This window comes from Sturnira hondurensis, unplaced genomic scaffold (genome assembly GCF_014824575.4).
Source record: "Sturnira hondurensis isolate 20B ecotype Veracruz unplaced genomic scaffold, ASM1482457v3 Scaffold0013063, whole genome shotgun sequence".
NCBI classification, from domain to species: domain Eukaryota; kingdom Metazoa; phylum Chordata; class Mammalia; order Chiroptera; family Phyllostomidae; genus Sturnira; species Sturnira hondurensis.
In genome coordinates, this window is record NW_028085694.1 from 2,427,075 (window position 1) to 2,450,315 (window position 23,241).

Below are 23,241 nucleotides of genomic sequence, written 5' to 3' on the forward strand. Positions count from 1 at the left end.
TTATATTTGTATCCCTGCCTTTTTGATCTTCTGTCTCCAAAGTCCACAGTGTAACTTAAGAATATTTTTCTCCATATTTGACACTTGTGAATCTACTACTTTGAGTTTTCTTTAAATGGTTAACTAACTCTTAAATTAATTTCTAGTTACACTAGATTTCCAAACAATAGAAGAATAAAGGAGTGTCTACACTCTTCGTGACCACATAGCATCTTTATGCCATGAGACTTAAATCCCTTACATTTATTCTTAAAGCTTCTAATAAAGCCTTTAACCAGAGCCAAATAATAATATATTTAAAGAAGAAAATTTCATACCCATGCCTCATTTTTTCTTGGTCAGCCAAAGAAATGCTTATGTCCAGAGAATAGAACATTGAATTTAAAATATAAGGAAATGGCAGTGGTATCTCCTGGTCCTCCAGCCCCAGCAGCAATCTGGTTGCATCTTGATAGGAGATCCCAGCTATTGCCACAGGGAGGGGGGGAAACCCACCCAGCGGAACCCTGCTTGAATTCGTGACCCACAGAATCATGAATAAAATTTGTTGTTTCATACCACCAAGTGTGTTAAAAGGAACCCAAAATACATGGTAAAGAACATATGCAGTTGAGGTAGTGGGAGATAAACCCTATGAAAATTTGGGTTTCTGCTACCTCTGAATTTTCTTGGTTCAATCGTGTGGCCATATTAATTTATCCCTTCAAAATGGAAGTTGTTTTTGTTTTCATCCCTTTGGGTCATGGGGTTGGCTAGGGTCACTCACATGGCTGCGCTGGAAGGAAACGTGGCTGTATGTGGAAAGTTAATGGCTAACATGTCTGGCACTTCAGAGGAGTGACTTTAACAGCTGGGATCCAGGTGCGTTTTGCTCCACAGCAGGATGACTGGATTTCTTATGTGGTACCTGGATTCCGAGTGAGGAAGGAAGAACCTGCTAGGTCTCTTGATTGGGGGATTTGGATGGGCTAGAATGAATTATTTTCCATTTAAACAACAATAGAATGAGAGAGCTTCCTAAAAATTGACTATGCAACCAGATTTCAGGAACAGACTAGATTTAGATGAGGGGTCCCATGTTTACTTTACCTGGACAATTCAGTTAGAATAGTCAATTTGATAACCTTATGTAATCATTTTGAGATTTTGTGAATGTTTCCTCTTGAATGTCTCCTCTTGAATATCTTATAAAGGTGGTTACATCTAATACCTATTTAAAATAAATATTCATAAGATCTATCTAATTTATTTTTACAATTATTTTTGCTAATTATGACAATTTAGCAAGGTTAGCTAGAATCCTAGGTTAATGTTGGAAAAACCCATGGAATTATGTATCTTTCCCCAACTTCCACTCTCTTCTTTTTTTTTTCTTTTCCCTTTTGTGGGAAAAAAAAAGTTGACTTGCCAGAGGTCATGATCCATTAATGAGAGAGTAGATGTTTAAATCTCCAGTCCCTAGTGCTTTTTATTATTTGCATATATGAAACAATTGTGTTTATTATGTATGAACTTTTCTCATTAACTTTTGACCAATCACACTGGTGGAAGAAAAAGCATTGCTGAAAACATCAATGGAAAATATTTTTTAGTAAAACTAATTAGGTATTACCATAGTTATATTGCTCAGTTGATAGTTTTTTATCTGTGAATATGATGGTGTACAATCCTTAACACTGACTTTGAGGTGATGGATCAAGTTTTATACTTTCCCAAATAAAATCTGGCCTCACTTGCTGTGGAGATCATAAACCATACCAGCTGGTTCTACCACAAATACAAAGAAATGAGACCTGAAAGGTATGTGGGAGATAACCCTCGGGCTCTTTCAGTTAACCAGAGAAAAGTACAGACAGAGGGAAGGATTCCAGCTAACAATTTCATACATTTAAAATGAGTAGTGAATCCAGTAGTGGTTGCCTTGGCTTTTTTAAACTCTCCCCTTTAAAAGACAAAAGCAGCCCTGGCCAGGTGGCAGGTTAGAACAGTTATCCTGATACTGGGTATTGCGGGTTTGACTCTTAGTCATGGAACATACAAGAATGAACCAATGAACGCATGAATAAGTGGAACAACAAATCAATGTTTCTTTCCCTCACCAATAAATTTAAAAATGTTTTGAAGGCAAAAGCAGGCACTTCCAGGCCAAGTGTCAGAACATTTGCAATCTATCAGTCTTATTTCCACTTTTGATTGAGCTCAGATAAGGCTTTTGGTAACTACAATTTGTTCTGCAAAACAAAAGGCATGGGGAAAAAGTTTAAATAGAGCGGCAACCGGAGATAGTCAAGCCCAGGCCCCGCCCCTTACTCCACCAATAGCAACACCTCCCGACACCGGTTTTCCGAGCCTAGCCAATTGGCTACACCAGCTGTGCCAGACGGAAGGGGCGGGGCGGCGGTTGCCAGAGAAGCTACTTGCTGGTTACTAGATTCGCTTTGGTCCCATTGCACCTAAGCGGGCACTCTTCCACCGCATGCATTTCTAGGAATTCGCCTGTTTTCGCCTCAGGTCCCTCGCCTTCCTTTCTAGCTTCCATCCACTGCACTGCCCCTGGCGTCTCGCTCCCTCCTAGCTGACCCAGGGCTGGAGATCACAGGTACGTTTGCCGAGGCTTCCCTAACGTTCGCGGAACACTGGCATTTTCCGCCCCTTCGAAGCCCGCTCTTTGCGGAGCGGCGACGTACCAACGTCACGGCGACGTGCTGACGTAGAGGAGCATTTTGGGGAGAGGGAAGTTTGGGTTTAGGAAACCGCTGGGGCGTTATCGCGGGCAGCCTTTGGGGCCTGGGTGCGGTGGCAGTGGTGGGTCCCGGAAATGAAAGACGCTCGAGTTTATCCTGGGCGCGACCACATCCCGCCCCCTTTGTGCCCACATCCTCCACTCCCCCGAGACTGGTTGCCTGGGCTAGGAAAAAGGCTGCAAGGCTCAGATACTGCTAGGAAGGATTGTTGTCCCTGGGACGTCAGAGCGGGTATTAGCCTGGGTGGGCTTCTGAACGAAGTCCTTACCGTGCCGGCCGGGCTTGACAGTATTTCTCTACGGAATACTGGTTTTACTCGTTCGGCTGGCCTTTAAGCGCCCACTAGATAATATAGCAGACCGTAGCGGGCCCTTGGGCTCCATTAGTGAAGAACACTTCTGAAAGCCTCAGGAAATAATTCATTCTCCAGGATCCTAGGTTCCAGCCTATAGGAAGTCCTTTCAGGTGTGTGGCCTTGGTCATTTAACAGTCCTTGAATTTAACAGTCCTTGCTTCAGTTTCCTCTTCTGTAAAATGAGGACAATAATAGCCACTTTGGAGTGGTTGTAATAAAAGAGATTAAGTAAATCAGTGTCAGGTTTTGAGTGTCCGTGGTTAGTAAAAGGTGCTGCTTGTTTACAGAGAAACCACATTGGTGGCTGGTGTTGAGAATAAAGTCTGCTGAGGAGACATTTTCCTTGTAACCTCAAGCATAGTAAGGTTTCAGGTGGTTTTGAATGAATGAGGTAACTGGAGTAGTCCTAAGCATCGCCGGGTTAGTTACGGTTAAAGGAACAAACCGCAAGAAGCCTACTTACTTTTAAAATTAGTTTGATTGCCTTCTGCTTAAAATAAAAATGCCGTGTTTGTGATTCTTTAACAGGTGTTTATTTTTTGCTTCTCCTTTTCCTCTCTTTTTTGCAATTGTGTGTATTAATAGTATTATTTTTGCATCCTGAACGCCCCCCAAAATGAGAAGATAGCTGTTTATATTACTATTAATCATTGTGCTTGGTCTGTACAAGTGAATGAGTGCCAGGAAGCTGGGTATAGCAATGAAATTTGCATAACATCCACCTACTGGGCACAATTCTTTTGGTAGTTAGTAATGGTTTTCCCTGGATTCTGGTTTAGTAGTACTTTAGTGGTATTTTCAATAGTAGTCAATTTATAACTACATTGAAGATGATTTGTAATAATTCTGCAAAGAATAGGTCTCAAAAATTGTTCTAAAAAGTTGGTTCTATACAGATAATTCAGGCCTGCAAATAATGTCAGGAATGGCAGTTGAATCAGGATGATTATTTTTTAAAAGGGTGACAAAATTTTAAAAGAAAGGCATGATGGGAAAGCAACCCCAACACAGTGAACCAAAGAGGCCCCAAAACAAACAAAAAACCCTTGCCTGTCCATGCTTCTCATTTTGTTTGAACCCCACCACAGCTTTGGCTGGTAAAGGTTAGTCTCATTTTGTAAACCAAGGCCCACTGTGGCTAAGGGTTGCCCATGTCAGGTGGCTCATAAGAACCAAAAGCTGATGAGTCTTGCTCAATATTCTTTCCATTTAATATGCTGCATGTGGGTCATCAAGGAATGATTTTACTTATATTCGGTCTACCTGGGCTGCGTTTGAAAGGGAAAAAATAATACTTTTAAAAGATTTTCTTCAATCTGGTCTAAGTTAATTTTGGTACTTAAAGGGATAAGCTATCATTTTCTGGAACTTGTATGTGGAGCAATTGATTCAGATGGTCATGGGTAAATGAGGTGTTACATTTGATCACTTCTTTCTGTACTGATCTCTTGCCAGTCTGGCATTCTAATTCTGATTCTTTCAATGTTCTTCATGTTTTTTTTTTATCAGCAGTGGAAACAACACTTTGATTTCTTCAAAATATTTATAGGAAAGAATGTTGACATTTCATCTCTTTGAGACCCTAATAACTAGTTTCATTGCTTCTGCTTTCCTGCCTTTCATATGACTAGTCCATTCCCCGAAATACCACTTGATTTGTCTTTAAAGATGCACTTCTAACCTGTCATTCCCCGGCTTAAAATTGTTTAATGGTTTGTCTTAACCTGTAGGAAAAAATGTGAGCTCTTGTGTTTGGCATACAGGTACTATTTTCGCCTGTCCAGTCTCATCTTTGCAATGTGAGTTCCCTCATGGTCCTTGCTCTTCCTGGTACCTTACCTTTTACCTGGAATGCCTTTTGCTCTTCTGTTTGGCCAAGCTTAAAGTTGTTCTGCAGGACTTGACCGAGGTTCCACCTTTTCCAGGAAGTCTTCCAGGATCCTGCCAGTTGGTGTTAGGTATCATCCTGTACACTCTCATGGTCTCATGGCACCTCATGAGTTCCCTGTCACAGCCTTTAGCCCACTGGAGTTTAGTGGTCCCCTCGCTGCCTGGATTCTCTTTAGACTTGTGGTCTCTGCCTTCAAAGAGTTCAGTCTTACTCATTATTTACTTGTACAGAACAATTTTTATTTTTAAATATAAACTGAACTTATAATAGTGTGGTTGAAACCTGATTGGATTAAGGTGAGTTTGTGTGTTATTTTCTGCTGTGTAGATTATTATACTTATTTATATTTTAGTATCTTACGGCTTTTGGTTCACAACTGAGTTCTACCACTTCCTTACTTAAAATCTTGGGCAAGCTATTTAACTTTTCTAAAACTTGTTTTTTCATCTGTACCTTTTGAATATTAATATTAATAGCAGCCTGGTAAGGATTTTTGTGAGATGATGTGTATAAGATCAGCCAGTGCTCCATTAATAAAGGACAATTGTCCTCATGTTGAAGAGATGGGAAATGCCTTAAGTTTATCTGATAAAGGATGCTTACTTTACTTGGGATTAGGCAATGTTCTGAACAACTTCGGGCCAATCTTCTTCTAGATAATTGGGCTTTATATGAGGCCCCTTTCTTTTCAAAAATGTCTCAGTTTGCATAACGAATTATTTCATCACCAAACATATTGGAACCTAAACTACACCCTTCACTGTGTTAGGTCATTTTTGAGGGTCGAGGATGATGGGTGTGATATTTGTTCCTACAGACTTAGTGGCAAGTTAAAAGACAACAAAAATATGAGCACTATGGAGCAATTAAATTCTAAACTATATGATTCTGAAAATACTATTAGACGTTTAGGATACTTGGTGGTCGGGAGTGGTCAGGGAAATACTTTGGGAAGGAAGAGAGACTGGGGCATGAAGTACGAATCCAGTGTTTACAAATCAGTCATTCTTGCTGTCAGCTTTTCCCTGTTTTATCTAATCTGCAGCCACTTTATATTTAAATTACTTCATTCATTGGATAGAGGATTCAGCTAGTTATTTAGGTCAACATTGGTCTGCATAAGTGATGTCGGTCCCATAGGATTGTAATGGAGTTGAAAAGTTTCTGTCACTGGGTGATGTCCTAGCCGTCCCAGTGTCAGAGCATAACACGTCACTCACGCATCAGTGGTGAGGCTGTTGAAACAAACCTCCTGAGCCACCAGCCACATAAAAGTACAACATATAATTATGTGCAGTACATAATACTTGATAATGATATAATGATAATAAACGACTCTGTTACTGTATTCACTGTACCACGCTTATTTTTATTTTGGAGTGTACTCTTTCTCTACTTATAAAAAAGTGCTGTAAAACAGTACACTGTGTTATGCCAGCAGCAGCCTCATACATCTGTTTACTGTGTTTCTAGATTACACCATTTCTCTTGTGCTTGATATAATTTTGTGTAGTTTTGTGCAGTAACATGCTGTACAGGCAATTTCTTTGTCCTGTATCCTAGGAGCAGTGAACTGTACCACCTAGGCTTCTGTGAGTATATTCTGTGATGTTTGCATAGTGATGAAATTGCCTAATGGTGCATTTCTCAGAACATATCTCCATCATTAAGTGCTGCAGCTAAGATAAACTGTATCAGAAAAATTTTTTTCATTTACAGTAGCTTTTACTCATAAGATCAGTTTTCTGCCTTTAGTTGGTTGTTACTCTTTGCTTATTTTCAAATTTCCTATACATTTTTTTATTATGGAATGTAAAAAGCCATACAATTACTTCGCTAGTAATCTTTTGACTAGTGTCTAGAATAGTGAGAGAGAAGAACAGGATTCTTATATCTGTTTTGTGTTCCTTGCCAAATATTTCATAGTGGTTTTTTTTTCTGTAGAAGATTTATGCTTTTGTCTGAAGCCAGTGGAAGCTAATTTTCCAAGAATTAATGTTTGGCAGCAAATAATTGAAACTTGCAAGATTAATACACTTTTCTCATCAAAGAGATTGATTTTAAATACCTATTTGCCTGCAGCTGGTTAGTTTACTTAAAACAATCTAGGTGCTAAGGAAGGTCATGGACTGTGACCATTCTTTTCTCTGACCGTGGCCAGCATCACAGTCCCTGAGCAGCCATCCCTCCAATGCTCGTCGTTCGTTGGCCAAAATGGAACATAGTTCAGTGGGTGTAGCTGGATCAGCATAAACCCATGACCACTCCTGGAAAAGGCTTTAAGTACATGCCTTTTGGTAGGGGACTGGGAAAGTCATCTCTGTATAGGAAATTTCATCCTCTAAACATTAAAAATATTTTAGAATCTCTAATCTTTAGGGATTTGGTCATTAAATATGTGTACAGAATACGTGTCTTTGTTTCACCACTAGCAAGTTGTACAAAAGTATTATTTCTACATTTGTCAATTGGCAGTATATTCTACATAATTGAAAACACTTTGTTTTGAAACATCTGCTTTTCCATACAAGAATACATTTGGTCCATTAAAATGATTTTATAAGGTAGGACTTTTTATGCTAAAGAAAATTACTGCATTGTCGTTCAGCACACATGTTTTCGGTTATCATATTGTCACAACACAAAAGTGGTGGAGTGTCTTGGAACCTCTGAACGATTTCTGCCCTGGAAAATATTTCTAGACTGTAAGGATTGATTGTTGATTATTTCTCTGGAAATACTTGAGACTTCACTTACACAGTTCTCTATTTCACATTTTGAGGAATCAGTAATGAAGATAACCTTTTAGAATGTTGGACCAAAGTCATTCTAAAGTCTATTTTTACATGTTGTTACTTTTCTTTGTTTATCCTTTAAGATAAGACACAATTACTTTTATAAGTGATGAAGAAGAAAAAGGTTGTATGATATTATCTTGTGATAAGTTTTTTCGGAATATTGTAGGAGATGGCACGGCTAAGTAAAACTGTCTATAAAATACTGCTACCAAACCAAATCTTATCTCATAAATTATTTCCTACAAATTGAACTTCCCTACCCATTTGCAGTGTTTTTTGAAATTTTACTGCAAAGATGGAAACCTTTTTACTTTTAATGATCCCCCATAAGATGAATCAAAGTGTGAATGAGTAAGAACAGTCTTTATTCATCCTGTTCATTAACTGCTCTGTGTCTTAAGTTCTCTCCTTCAGTTATTACTAGGCTTTTACAAGGCTCATGGGTACCGAGGATTCGAATATAAGACATTCTTTCGTGAGACTCCAACATGCAGAGAAGCAAATGTTTAAACAAATGGATGGCTGAAAGATAAATACCAATTCCTCTCTGAGTGGGGAAGCTATTGCAACTGAACAAATCAGTAGATGATAGTTTTCTTGATTGCAGTGATTTATCCAGAGCATATTCTTCTTTACCCTTAGGTTTGGTTTCCTTGATTTATGTATCTGTATATTTATAATTCTTCTAGACTGTAGATTGCTCCAATATTGTTATTCCCTAATAACAGATGTAGCATGTATGCAGTGTTTGGTTAGATTATTTTGGACTTTCTGTAGGTTAGTCAGCTGTTTCATTTGGACATGAGTTGCTGGCATTTCCAAAATATGAGCGTGCTTTTTTTTGGCCTGTATCCTAAATATTTGCCTCTGTGATACATAGAATCTTCAGACAAAAATAGATATCTTTTTATAGATACTTTGGAAGGTTTTTGAATCACAAATTAAATATTGTGAATAACTTTCAACCTATTATTTTATATTTACCCAAAGTATGAAAATTCTTCAACATGTGTATTTCATAACCCAGATATATAGAAATAAATTACAAAAAGGTAACTATCTCTGAAAAAATGCAGAAAATCTTAAACATAACATTTGATTTTGTATAAACATAAAATGAAGTCAGGAATGCACATTACTATATACTAGAGTTATGAGAACACAGCCTTAATGATTGGTGAAATATGCATTACTTAAACTAGAAAAGCTTTAAAAAAATCGATAAATATTCACATGTAAAACGACACCTCAATGTTTGAGTGGAAGCAATCAGATGAGTAAAACTTAGAAGTAATGCCATCTCTCAGTTCACCGTCACCAAAGAGTGTCCTGGATTGACCTGGAAAGTGAGAGTAAACAAATTTAATTTTGAAAGGTCTACTTTTAAAGGAATAACTTATCTCCTTTGTAGCTATTATTGTCAAATACTTTTTAAAGTATGTTAAATTTCTACTGTTCTAGGCATGAATAGTACACATTTCCTGTTGTATGGTTTTAATGAAACTGAGTACTGTAGTGAACCTATGTTTTTAATATCCATTTTCTAGTCTGACTGGATTAAGATATTATTATAATGCTTCAAGAAATAGATTATTAAAGGTTTCTGTACTCTTTGATTATACAGAAAATAGTGGGCCTTTTAGAGACTGTGTGTGGAAACTGGCCACTGTGCAATGTTTGTGCTGTGCAGTTTGGGTACTATTTTGAATTAGCATCACAATGAGTAGCAGTTAGGAGTTTTAATTTGTGAAATATTACTTGTTTATACATCTTTCAATTTTTACCCTAGGGTATTGACATAAAAGAGAATCTAATGAAATGATAAATTTAGTAACTAAAATATTTCCTGACTTTCAGCCTGTGTGGAGAGGTTGTTGTGCCGCCTGTGATTCATCCACCAGGTTTATGGAGGAGCCTGCCAGTGGGGGCAGTCGTTCGGAAGAACTGTTTTCCCGGTTTAAAAGTAGATCGGAGAGAGAACAGGCACCACAGCATGCCAGTGAAAGTCGTCTCAGCCGGTATTCTCGACAGTAGGGGGTGTCTGATTTTCTGGTTTTAGGGTTTCGTGTTTTGTCCATATTGTAAATTATTTGAATCAAATACAGCATTTTTCAAGAATATTTCCTTCAAGTCTAGTAATTAATGTATTGCTTTAATTTGATGACAAGATACTTATTTAGCAGAATTTGGCTAGTTTTTTGGATTCTCAAGGAAAGCAATTACAAATGAAAACCTTACCTATTAAGAACTTATAAAGTATAAAGTGTTTTAACTAAGATAAAGGAAGATATAAATTATGGAATATTGGATATATAGTTAACGAGTACCAATTCTCTGTCACTTGGTATATTGCTGTTTAAGAAATACCTGCCATGTTTTGCTTTTTTAGAATGAGGAATATATTTGTTATGTATATGACTTACTGCTCCCCCAAATGACAATACAATACAATTATTGTTACAATGAATGGTATAGACCAACTTCTGGTTTACTGTGTTAAAAATGAAGATATTTGCTCATATATAATCATTCTTGACTTTCTGCCCGTGGTTTTTAATAATGGGCAATTGTCATTCACAGCCAGCTTCTTCACAGGCCCTCCACTTTAAGCCAGTGGTGCCTAAGAACACAATCTACTTTTTGCCATCGCCTCTAAGATGCCATCAAATGCTTATGAGCCATTATATATATATTCCATAAAGAAAGAAAAGAGCTACCAATTAAATACAGACTCAGAATTTTATTTATAAACATTAAAAAAGCTCATTAATTATACATAGGTTTTTATTCCAAATATGTGCCTATGTAAAAATAAAATGTAAAAAATATAATACATGGGTTAAGGTATTCTCCAAACTCTCTCTACTCAAGTCCAACTCTTCTGAGTCACTTTTTGACTCCGGTTGTCCTTGCTATTAAGAATATTGGCGATTGGCATTCTTTTAGGAGCGTCTTTAACTGAAATAAAATCTCTGGCTGTTGGGCTCATAATTACAATATACAGCAAGCCTATATTGGAGTCTTGTTTCTGGGATATTGCTAAACATTCCTCCTTCACCAGCTCCTGCAGCCTCTCTCCATGACCCTCCCTCCCTAGGGTTAAACAAGCCCTGCCCCTGTCTCTGGGATATTCCGAAGAGTATCGGATACTGGTTCTACAAGCCTGGGGCGTGAGCAGGATAGAGAGCTCAGGCTGCCCCTTGAGCTGTGGAGGGAGATTGTGAGAAGCACCTGATTTCAGGATGTAAAAATGCGTCCCCCCCCCCCAAAATGTGTCTTAGAATAATACACAGTGGTGTCTAGGTAAGACATAATGAAGGCAAATATCAGTTTTGTTCTAAATGACAATTATTACAAAGCTAAATATGAAGGATTTTTAGATCTCTGGAGAGATATAATTGTTTGTTATCCTTTTCTTTAGCTTATTCATTCTTCTGGGGGAATATTTTGTGAAGAGCAGTAACTTTTAACCCTTATCCCCAAAGGGTTTGGGAATAAGGCCTAGAAACACCAGTCTTTTGGGTGTGGAGTAAGGGAGAAGGAAGGGAAGAAAAAAAAGACAGGCACTCCCACAAATTGCTTTACAAACTAGAAAAGAGGTGTTGAGTAATTATCAAATGGCACAGTGAAAGCGTTGCCGTTGGTGGTCTCTGTGTTTTATATGTCTTACCATTTAAAAAATTGTCTTTCTGTGTATAGTAAATGTAGAAAAAATATGGTAGTATAGAAATACCCATTACATTTTCAGTGACAATTTACTGTTACATTTTGCAGAGCAATATAGACAACTGTAATATTTAGTTAAAGGTATGCTATATATATTTATGAAAATACAACTGGTTTATTTGACAGATTTAACTGAAGTTTTGTTTCTGCATATCTAATTAGTGTAAAACGGGGCGTCCTAAATGAGAAGACTGAGTTGGAAGCAACATTTAAGGAAGCCGAGTTGGCAGCCTTTTCTGTGGAATTACTTTTACCCTTATTTAAGGACACCGTTGAAGAAATTAGTTTTGAAAATGTGAGTACTTGACTTGTGAACATTTAGTAGAATGAAAAGCTAGCATAATATTCAGATGGCACTAACTGAGGTTTCATATCTTAACATAGTTATGCGCACGTGCTGGTATTGGATATTAAAAAATGCAGGCTTACCGGTGGTCTTTATTCCACAGTTCTTTATTTCAGAGATAGTTTCAGGCACGCACTTGGTAAGAGGCCAAGCTAGAAACTGTATACCTCGGTACTTGACTTACATGGAGTTGACTTAGTCAACTTTTCTCAATAGTAAATTTAAAACCAAAATATTCTGAAAGATGAAATATATCTGTTTTCCATAATGTTTTGTGGAATAGAAATCTAAAATTTCAGTGTACTGAAGTTTGAGATAAGGGAAAAAATAGATTGCATTCTATTAGTTTTATTAAAATCAATGCTTGAAATACTTTAGGGTTTAATCTCTTATTTTGATTTCATTGTACTTTAATGTACCATGTAACAGATTCTAGTACTGTTAATAAACTTGGCAGCATTTACTATTACTATGTACAAAAGAATGATTTTGTCACTAGGAAGAAATACTCTTTGATAATAAGTAACATTATATTTTAGAGTGTGTTAATGCTATGTGTTAAATATGTATGTGGTTTTTGTATTTTGTCAGGCTGATCTTTCTCTGTCTAATCTGAAGAAGATTTTTAAACAGAAGGAAATATTAACAAAAGAATTAGATACCTTTAAACATGTAAAACAAGCTTTAGAGCATCTTCTCAGAAAGCCAGAATACCAACAAGTAAGGAATATTAACCACTAATTTAATAGCGGTATTTCTCACTTGAAGGCTATATTATTTTTCAAGCTGTGGAAGTTAAAATATTGGTATATTTAAAATGGAAATAATTCTTGAATTTTTTTGAAATGGCAATCATTATACTAACCCCTACTTTTAATGTTTCATAAATAGTTCTACATGAGAGCAGTGTATTTTCATAGAAAGATATTTTTATTATCTATATCGAAAACTTCAGTTATTTGTTATAATGTTGTTATTTCAGCCAATTATAAAATACTCATAGAATGTAAGCTTTTGTATACATTATATTTATACATCCATGTATTCTCTTTTTGGTAGCAGTTTTGTGATGATGTAATTCACATACCATACAATTCTCCTATTTAAGTGTACGACTCAGTGGTTTTTAGTATATCCACAGAATTGTGTAGCTAGCTGTCACCACAATCAATTTTAGAGCATTTCATCACTACATGCCCTTTAGAAGTTCACCTCCCATCCCCACCCACCCCTCCTTAGCCTATTAATGTACCTTCTATCTCTATGGATTTGTTGATTCTGGGCATACAGTATAAATGGAGTCATTTAATATGTGGTTGTTCCTAACTGCCTTCTTTCATTTAACAATGTTTTCAAATTTCACCCATGTCTTACTTAGTATGTATCAGTGCTTCATTCCTCGTTATTGCTAAATAATATTTTATCTATCAGTTTATTTATGTATGGTATACCACTTTTATTTGTCCATTCCTCATCTGATGGCCATTTGGGTTGCCTCTCCTTTTTGGCTGTTATGAATGAAGCTGCTGTGAACATTCATTTGTGAGGTGTGTGTACCCCGAGAAGTGAAAACACGAATGCCAGGCAGGTGCACTGTGTGACCTTACAGAGCATCTGGATAGGCTTCCTGAAGGTCCATGACCTCTCTGACCCTGGGAATACAGTTTTGCATTCCATGCACCTGCGTATGTGCTTTTCCACATCCTCAAACAGGAGTGTAACACTCAAATGAATACACAGTCTTCTGTGTTCTCATTTCATGTGTCTACATAAATTGTTACTGATTTGCCATGAATAAAAATAATTCTTATTGGTAGAATTAGATTGTTTATAATTTTTTACGTATTCGCTAACAGCACTGTGAGCTTTCTCTGAATACAATATTTTTGCTATTTTTATGTCATTGACTTATACTTTCTGTGGCATTATTTAAATTAACTAATTTTATAAATTGTGGACAAAACATGATTTGGAACACTTAGGCAAAAATCCTTCTGATGTTAACATTTTAAAATATCTGAATTGTGCAGTGTGGTTATTCATATTAGTTTCTTAATGCTTATTTCTTTTTTAAAATTTATTTGTCTTTTAATTTAATCTGTATTGTATTTTTTCCCATTACCATTTAGTCCTGTTGTACCCCCTGCCCCCAGGAATCACCACACAGTTGTTCATGTCCATGAATCCTTTTTCCTTTTTTAACTGATGCTTATTTCACTTTCTACTTTTTTTATGTAGAGAAATATAGTTTATGAACACTGACTTACAGCAATATTTTTTTCACAGATTGATGACACAGATTTATCCAGCATGTTAGAGAAGCTAACTGATAATGAAAGTGAAAATACTGTGAGTCTTTTTACACTTTATGTCTATTCTTCTGACCTTCTTGTTTGTATGCTGCTTGGCTGTAAAATTAGCCAATGTTGTTTATGATGTTCCTAACTCTAACATTATATTTGCTGAAGGATCTTAAGAAGAAGGTAGTTGAAAAGGAGGCCTATATCCAAGAACTTGCTTGTTTGTTTCAGAATGAAAAGGTAAACAGATTTTGAGGTTAATTCATCTATTTTCTTAATATTGATTCCTTTCTTTCCATCCTCGCTCCCATGTCCTCAGAAATAGACACAAAAAGGTTTTTGCAAATATACAAAATAATATAACAAGTAGCACATCTTAATTAAAAAAAAGTTTTTTTAGATTTTTATGGTGCTTCTGTCAGGGTCTTAGTTTAAATCACTATGTGTCAGCAAGTATGTGTAAATTGGTATGGTACAGCATTTTATATATACCCATATTTTACTTAGGAACGTAGATAGGAATTTTTAAAAAGAGATAATTATCAGGAGCCGTTAAATAAAAGGAGGGAGGAGAAAATGTCCTGAAAAGCTTTACATAGAACACAGTTGCGGTGGTGGGGCCGGTGCCACCGTTTATGTGGTGTGTTACTTTGCTTTTTATCAGCTGTTTAGACCATGTGTGATGCAGGTAAGGTAAAGATTTCTAAAGATATATAAAGAAATATATCAAATAACATTTTATTTTTGTTCCCTCTGTTTTAGGCAAATGCTGTGAAAGCCAGCCGTTTTGCACAATCAGTTAAAGTTGTACATGAAAGACTGCAACTCCAAATCCATAAAAAGGAAGAGGAAAATGATAAATTAAAAGAATATATAAAGGTTATAAATATTCATCCATATTCTATAGTTTGTGATAAGTTAATGATCTACTATAAAGCCTTTCCTTATTTTTGGAATCTGGTAGTTGTGAAAGAATTCAGCTTCAGTATTGCCATGGGAAATGTGTATTTGAGGCAGAGCTGAATTTTAAGATTTTGGGGCTGTCTGAAGATTGCCTCCAAATCCTAATATAAAAATCTCTGCCCTGGCTGGTGTAACTCAGTGGATTGAGCGCGGGCCTGCGAACCACACGATCGTGGTTCGATTCCCAGTCAGGGCACATGCCTGGGTTGCAGGCCAGTTTCCCACAGGGGACTCACAAGAGGCAACCATACATTGATATTTCTATCCTTCTCTTCTTCCCTTCCCCTCTAAAGATAAATAAATAAAATTTATTAAAAAAATAAAATAAAAATCTCTCTTTTTTTAGTACCACTGTAGGAAGGATTTGTAGAGCTTGAGTTTTTTGGAAAACCTTTCCCATTATATAGTTAATTTCTGTTTATTGTGGATAATTTGTTTAATATTAAAGAGAAAATTAAAATAACTCAAAGATACATTTTGACATATAGTATTCTAGTTTTGTTTTTGTACATCTATGCAATGTACATACACATATTTACTTAAATGTTTACTATTTTTGTGTTTGTTACTAATGGTAATAACTTCATTTATTTTTTAAAGGTTTCATTTGTTTATTTTTATAGAGAGGGGAAAGGAGGGAGAAAGAGAGGGAGAGAAACATCAATTTGTGGGCTGCCTCTCACATGGACCCCACTGGGGACCTGGCTCACAACCCAGGCATGTGCCCTGACTGGGAATTGAACCAGTGACCCTTTGGTTTGCAGCCCTTGCTCATTCCACTGAGCTACACCAGCCAGGGCTAATGGCAATAACTTTATAATCAGTTATCCTAAGTTTGGTGTTTAGATAATCAAGTAATCTCCTATATATGTGTATGTGTATGTGTGTATATATATATATATACACACATACACACACACACACACATATATATATATATATATATATATATATATATATATATTTAGCAGTATAAATAAGACGAATTTTGGGGTTTAAACTGAGTGTTTAAATATTTTTTAGGAAGCCTCACAGCCACTTGCAGGAAGAATTTTAGGTTGCTATGATATGACACTAGATATTTGGATTTGCTGTCACTAGTTTTGCCAAAGGAAAACAAGCAGTATTCTGAGAAGTGTACAAAGACAAACCCTACCAAAATATGAGGCCTTCTGTGTTAAATTTGTTTGCTTTCGCACTCCTGAATCAGCAGATGCCTCCGATCTGTGGCGCATGTTTCATGAGTGCACTCGGGGTGTTTCTTTCTTTCAGTGAGCTTTTGCTCTTCAAAGGGACACTGACAGGCTTCTAGGGGATGTAAAATTTGTCCTCTGTCCTCCTACATGTGCTTTTGGGCAAGTTCCCCCATAGATTCCCTGTGTCCAGTTGCTATTTCATTGTTTATCATGGTAAACACAAGAGAATGCATGTAATTTAATATCCCAAGTAATTATCTACTACAATTTTTATGTTCTCAAATAGGAGTTGGGGAAATTTTTGAAATTGTTTTCTTGTATTCAGTGATTTTTTTTTAAAGGCAAGTCACTTTTTCTGTTTCTGATAATTTGAGGAAAGAATATAAGGTTAAAATCCCAAGATTTTGCAATGACAGTCCCCTGTATAATATTGATATTTTGAGTTCAAACTACTTTTAAAAATTCAACTGTTTAGAAATTATTAAAAGAAGTTTCATTAGGTTAGTGTTTTTTCTACATTCCACCTTATACACTTTTGGAGTTTAAGGAATTAAGTAATTTCGGGTCAGAATTTAATCCTTCAATTTAGGTTTAACAAGTTATTATTTTTGAGTGAAAACATAAGGAACTCAGTTTAGCAACATTAATCTCAGTTTTTTAGTATTGCTTAATCCATTCATTATATTGATTCCTTTAAAAATAAACACTTATAATTACATTATTATTCTCTGAGAACTACCCCAAAGATACTTTGAACCCTTTTCCCCTAGATTTTTATAATATAGCAATTAGCGTTAGACTCTTTTCACGTTTTAGAAGATACAGAGAATAATTGTTTTTATAACATGCAGTATGTATTGGAAATGTGAAAAAGCAAGCAATTGCCTTACTTATGTCTATTCATTTGGCAAAAGACTGTGAGGGGTTATTTATTCTGAAACTATAAAAATAATTTGATAGTTTCAGTATACTCCATAATAGTGTTTAAGTGTGGGGTTGGTAATCTAGTGAGAAAGTTTTGACTGGAATCTTGAAAAAAAGTTACTTTGCCTTTAGTGTTTAAAAGGATTTTTAAAAGGATAGCAGTTATTCCTGGTGTGCTGATGACACCCTGTGGTCTCGCATAGGAATGACGGCTGTGTTGCCTGTGGGGTCTTCGCTTCTCTGAAGGAGACTTACTGTTAGCACACTTCTTGTTTTTGCCCAAAGGCTTATTAAAACATTCCTGGACATTTTAGATTAACATAGGTTTTTAAAGACCATTTAAGAATCTTTTGCTTCTTTTAGTCTACCTAATCACTTTTCAAAGAAATCAAGTCTTTAAATCTTGTTTAAGGGGGGGATGATAACGGGGAAGAGGGGGAAGGGGCGGAAGGGGCAAGCAAGGAAACATGGATAGAGGACTCTTGGGCAGAGACAGTGAGGGAATTGTGGGGGGTGGGTGGGGTAAGGGAGAACAATGGGGAAAAGGGCAGGACGACTGTAACTGAACAACAATAAAAATATCTCAACTTTAGTAGAAGTTATGAAGCAGAAATTGTTTATCAGAGTTAAGTAACAAAACCCCTATTTTCTACCATGACTTGTTTGATTTTTTTCAAATTAAAATGATTGTCCAGTGAATGGAAGACTAAAACCCAAATTCTGTAACAATTTTGCATTCTTTTCAGTATTACACAACTTTCAAAAATGTTAAAGCATTAAAATCTTAAGTCTTTACATTCTTAGATATTTAATACTCAACTGCTTTAAATACAAATGCTTAAAATAGTTGAGAAAAAATATGAGGATAGTCACACTAAATCCTATCTATCAAGAGACATTGCCTTATGTCATCAAGAGACACGTCAAGAAAACAGTCATACATACTATTTAACACCAGTAAACTCAGTGGATAGAAACACCTTCAAACATTCCTTTACCCTAAACCTTGTTCAGTCTTAGAATAGTAACTTCCACAAAGTTACTACTTACTGGGTAAAGCAGTACTTTTATTGTCCTTTATGAACTCTTTCAGTGTCCAGACATGCCCCTTGATTCTTGTAAGTTAACATTTTGGTAAATACACGTATGTTTATCTCATCCATACCCTGTATGATCTATAGATTTTTTATCATATTTTTGGCAAATATGATAATTCCTTTGAACTTTGTGTACCTATTGTTTGAATTGTCTCCAGCACAATTGTATTTTGGTTTGAAATAACTAGTACCATGTGTCAGAGTCTGGAGTTCTGTTAAGCATAGCCATTTTAAGGAAATTATGTTTGTACAATAATCACCAATATTGGTATCTATAATAAGAGCAGCATTAGTTTTATCTAGTCTTATGTATTTTAAATTTGCACTCTATAATTGGTTACAGATGAATATTGGTGAAATCATCTTTCTTCACTGATTTGTTTTTTATTAACCATAGGATGAATCCTCTAACCTCATGTGGAACATTATTTACATATTTTTGCAATGTTTACATAAACGTTGGAATGCTAAAATGGTTTAATTGCTACTAATTTTTTTTAGAGCTTAGAGACCAAAATATCCCAATGGAACTTGCAACTGAAAAAGAATAAGCATGACACTGTAGCAATGAAAGAATCGAGTAGGCGAAAAACAATCGCCCTGAAAAAGGCATCTAAAGTTTACAAACAACGGCTTGAACATTTTACAGGAGACATTGAAAACCTTACTTCCCAGATTCGAGATCAGGTTAGTACATACACTTTTTCTCCCTGAACTGTTTTATTTACTTAATTTACGTAGTTAATGTCATGTTGCTTCTCTTAATATGCCGACACTAGAAAAATTCTACTCCTAGTTTTTTGCTCTGATCTTTATTTTGAAAGATTACATAAAATATCAAATTTACGTATTGAATTGTATTAGCATTTCCTTGGGAACTTTACTTAAAGAAAATGTTACATGTAAGAGTAACATTTCACACATATTCCCCTTGGGAAATTTACAGTGCACATTAGCATATTAGAGGCCCTGAGAAGACTTTTTAGTAAAAGTAAAGTGGTGTCATGAAGGGTGTTGAACTCAGAGTTTCCCGCCACTTATTTAACCACAGAATTCTTCTTTTACCCACAAAACAACTCTTGGAACTGGTTCTGAGGAACACTGGTTTGGGAAATGCTGATTTATGTTATTGGACCATATGCCTTTATTCAGTAATTCGTTTAGACTCTGTAATACATTTAAAACCATGCACTGACGTAAATACACCATGTGAAAGTTATCTTTGTGTGTAGTACAAAGTTGAAAATGGACTTAGTGCTTTGTTGTTTTTAATGAATTATTATATTTATTCAGATACCAATTAATAAAATATTTACTCTTTTTAATGTTTCACTGGTATTCCACCTCTTAGAAACTTACGTTAAGACTTACAGAATTATTAGGGGTTTTTGGAAATGAAGACTTGCACAAATACTTCTGTAAACAAAACAACTTAGTATTTTATAAGCTCAAGTGTTAACATTTTAAGACTAATGCTTAACCTACCTACATTCAGATGAATTTAACTAGGTAAAAGAATTGAGGGCTAGGTTCAAGAGCTAGAAGGTTGTAGACACAGTTGATTGCCTGAAGATGTTCCTGAGTGGTAAAAACTTACCACATCATCAACATTCCTGGGACTTTCCCCTTTAAATAGTGTCACATCACCCAGGCCAGGCCCTGCCCCAGGTGTAGTATAGGAAGGTTCCTCCGTTTGTTAACCTTGTGACTTTGAGTAAAGTATTAACCTTTCTAAGCTTACTTTTCTTATCTTTAAAATAGGGGATAATAATACTGCATATCTCATATGATTGTAGGGAGAACAAAGAAAAAAAAAGAGAAAATAATGTGTCAAAACACAGTTTGTGGCCATACTACAATTTGCCATGTTAGCCTCCTTTCTATCCCTCCAATGCGTGTTGTTTGTTTCACTATTTTTTTTGCTGTTGCCTTTGGCTGTAGTGTTTTTTTCTGGCTCACGGTAGGTGGTTCTTTTTTAATCATTCAGGTATCATTTAAACTGACATCTCTTCAGAGTTTCTGGCTCACGGTAGGTGGTTCTTTTTTAATCATTCAGGTATCATTTAAACTGACATCTCTTCAGAGGTGCTTTCCTTGACCACTTCTTTTGAAGTAGTTCCACAGCAATTAATTATATCATGTCTTAAATTTTCTTCATAGCATTTATTTCATAGGTGAAATTTCTAAATATATTAATTTATAACATAATTACCCAACTTAAACATTGTGGTGCATGTATTTTTTTAAATAAAATTTATTTTACATAGTGCCCTGGCTGGTGTAGCTCAGTGAACTTGAGTGTGGGTTGAGAACCAGAGGGTTGCCAGTAAAAGTAAAAGTCAGGGCACATGCCTGGGTTGTGGGCCAGGTTCCCAGTGGGGGCCACGTGAGAGGCAACCACACACTGGTGTTTCTCTAACTCTCTTTCTCCTTCCCTCTCTCTATAAATAAATAAATAAATAAATAAAATTTACTTTACATAGAATTTGAAAATAAAATGCTAGTCTTCAATATAGCAAAAATATAAATAAAAAAAATGTCTTGTGTATAGGATATCCATAAGTATTTGTTCAGTGACTAGACGAATGCAGGAAGGAAAAAGGAGGAAGTACCCAATAAATCTGCATGGTTACTATGACTACAGTTGTCTGCCTTATCTGTGGGTTCACTTTCTGCAGTTTGTTACCCTCAGTCAACTGTGGCCTGGTCTGTACATATTAAATGGGAATTCCAGAAATAAACAATTCATGAGTTTTAAATTGCACCTATTCTGAAATCTTTCACCATCTGGCTCTGCCTCACCTGGGTTACGATCATCCCTTGTCCAGCATATCCAGGCCCCCTGACTTGCAGTCATTTATTTAGCCCTCGGTTATCACATTGATTGGCACGGTGTCACAGTGCTTGTGTTCAAGGAACCCTTATTTTACTTTCTCATGGCCCCAGAATGCAAGAGTAGTGATGCTCGCAATTCGGATATGTCGAAGAGAAGCCATACAGTTCTTGCTTTAAGTGAACAAGTGAAAGTTCTTGACTTGATAAGGCACTTTATGTCTCACATCATCACCAGAAGAGAGCATGAGTGTGGTACAATAAGATATTTTGAGAACCAGAGAGAGATACCAGTCAAATAACTTTTTTTAAAAAGATTTATTTACTTATTTTTAAAGAGAGGGGAAGGGAAGGAGAAACAAAGGAAAAGAAACATCAATGTGCGAGAGAAGCATCAATCATTTCCTCTCACGGGCCCCCAACTGTGGACCTGACTAACAACCAGCCATGTGCCCTCACTGGAAATCAATCCAGCGAGCGACCTTGTCCTGGTCCACAGGACAATGCCCAACCCGCTGACCACACCAGTCAGGGTAGTCACATAACTTTTATTATAGTATATTGTTATAATTATTCTCTTAATTATTGTTGTTTATCTCTTACTGTGCCTAATTTATAAATTAAACTTGATCATAGGTATGTGTGTATAGCAATAAACACAGTATGTCTAGGGTTCAGTACTATCTGTGTTTGCAGGCATCTACTCAGAGTCTTTGAACTGAACCCCTGCAAATAAGGCGGGACTGCTGTACTTCCAGATCTTTTGATTAATGATCATTGGCACTGTTGTCATGCCAGTGAAATTGTTTTTCTGTAGAATGCAGATGTGGACAATGGCTATACAGCTCACTAGGTGGATTTGTAGATTCATTTAACATTTATTAAGAGTCTGCTCTATGCAAGGCAACATTCAAGGCCCTAGCAATGAACAAAACAAACAAACATCTCTATCTTGGGAGCTCACATTCAAAGTGCATAAGTCACCAGGACCATTTTCATCTCTTTGCTAACAGTAACAGTGTTTGAAGGCCAGTGGGGGTGACCTCTATAAAGCAGATATACATCATTATAAAATAAGGCTGCATTATTAAATGCTGTGGAATTATAGAATTGCAGGTAGTTTCTATGTACACCAGGGGGCTTCTTTCTCCTCTAATGCTTATGTAGTTGTTAGTATCTTCTATATATATATAGAATGAAAAATGAAAAGTTCAGTCAGTAGGGAATTATCTTCATTAAATTGGAAATGTTTGAAAACAATTACAGCAACACCCTTAAAGTTTTAAGTTGGAACTGTCACTATGTGCTTATAAAATAATAGTAACATAAAGGTATAATTGAAGTTTAAAACCTTGCTATATTCAGAGTCATGCACTGAAATTTTCTGTAACAAAAGTTTCCTGCTTTATAGTATCTTTCCTCATTTATAACATATTTGTGATTAGGGGACCGAACAAAACCAAAGTGTTATTAAATTACAAGATGAGTACTTCATGTATTTTTTAGGAAGCCAAGTTGTCTGAAGCAATTTCAGCTTCCAATGCCTGGAAAAGTCATTATGAGAAAATCGTAATAGAAAAAACTGAATTGGAAGTTCAGATTGAGACAATGAAAAAGTAAGAGAAAGTTTAGAATATTTTACTGTGTAATAAGTGTTTTCAGATCTTTTCCTTTGAGTGGCTTATATTTTGCTTCTTCTGGATTACAAGTGGTAAAGGTGTTGTCAACATGATTTGATATTTTTCTATTTATAGTTCTATAAACTTTTCTTACTCTAAAAATACAACAAAAATGATTACCCATTAAAAATACATTAGTGTTCATATTTTGAAATTTTGAACTTGTAAGTTAATAGTTGGTGTTTGACTATATGTCATTTATTATTTGCAGTAAATGTTAAAACTAATTTGTCTTAAAGTGGAAATAGTATTTCTCTACTAAACAAGGATGTATAAGTAAGAATATATCATACTACAGTTTATAAGAAAAACATAAATGCTTTCAACCCCCCCCAAATTATTATTCCTTAAAATGCTTTAAGTGCGTAACAAAGAAAACCAGTTACAAAA

At 35.8% G+C, this 23,241-nt stretch overlaps 1 protein-coding gene across 5 annotated transcripts in view; it reads left to right on the forward strand.

Moving 5' to 3' along the window:
• Positions 1–2,371: 2,371 nt before the first annotated feature.
• The window catches only part of ODF2L (outer dense fiber of sperm tails 2 like), a 37,011-nt gene continuing 16,141 nt past the window's right edge, over positions 2,372–23,241 (forward strand). For all 5 annotated transcript variants that reach the window (XM_037060930.1, XM_037060929.1, XM_037060931.1 and 2 more), the window contains exons 1-9: positions 2,372–2,599; positions 9,646–9,806; positions 11,677–11,809; positions 12,452–12,580; positions 14,147–14,209; positions 14,329–14,400; positions 14,923–15,039; positions 18,842–19,027; positions 22,679–22,788. In XM_037060930.1, the coding sequence (XP_036916825.1) occupies positions 9,694–9,806; positions 11,677–11,809; positions 12,452–12,580; positions 14,147–14,209; positions 14,329–14,400; positions 14,923–15,039; positions 18,842–19,027; positions 22,679–22,788 (923 nt within the window). In that variant the 5' untranslated portion in view covers positions 2,372–2,599; positions 9,646–9,693. The remainder of the gene's footprint in view (positions 2,600–9,645; positions 9,807–11,676; positions 11,810–12,451; positions 12,581–14,146; positions 14,210–14,328; positions 14,401–14,922; positions 15,040–18,841; positions 19,028–22,678; positions 22,789–23,241) is intronic.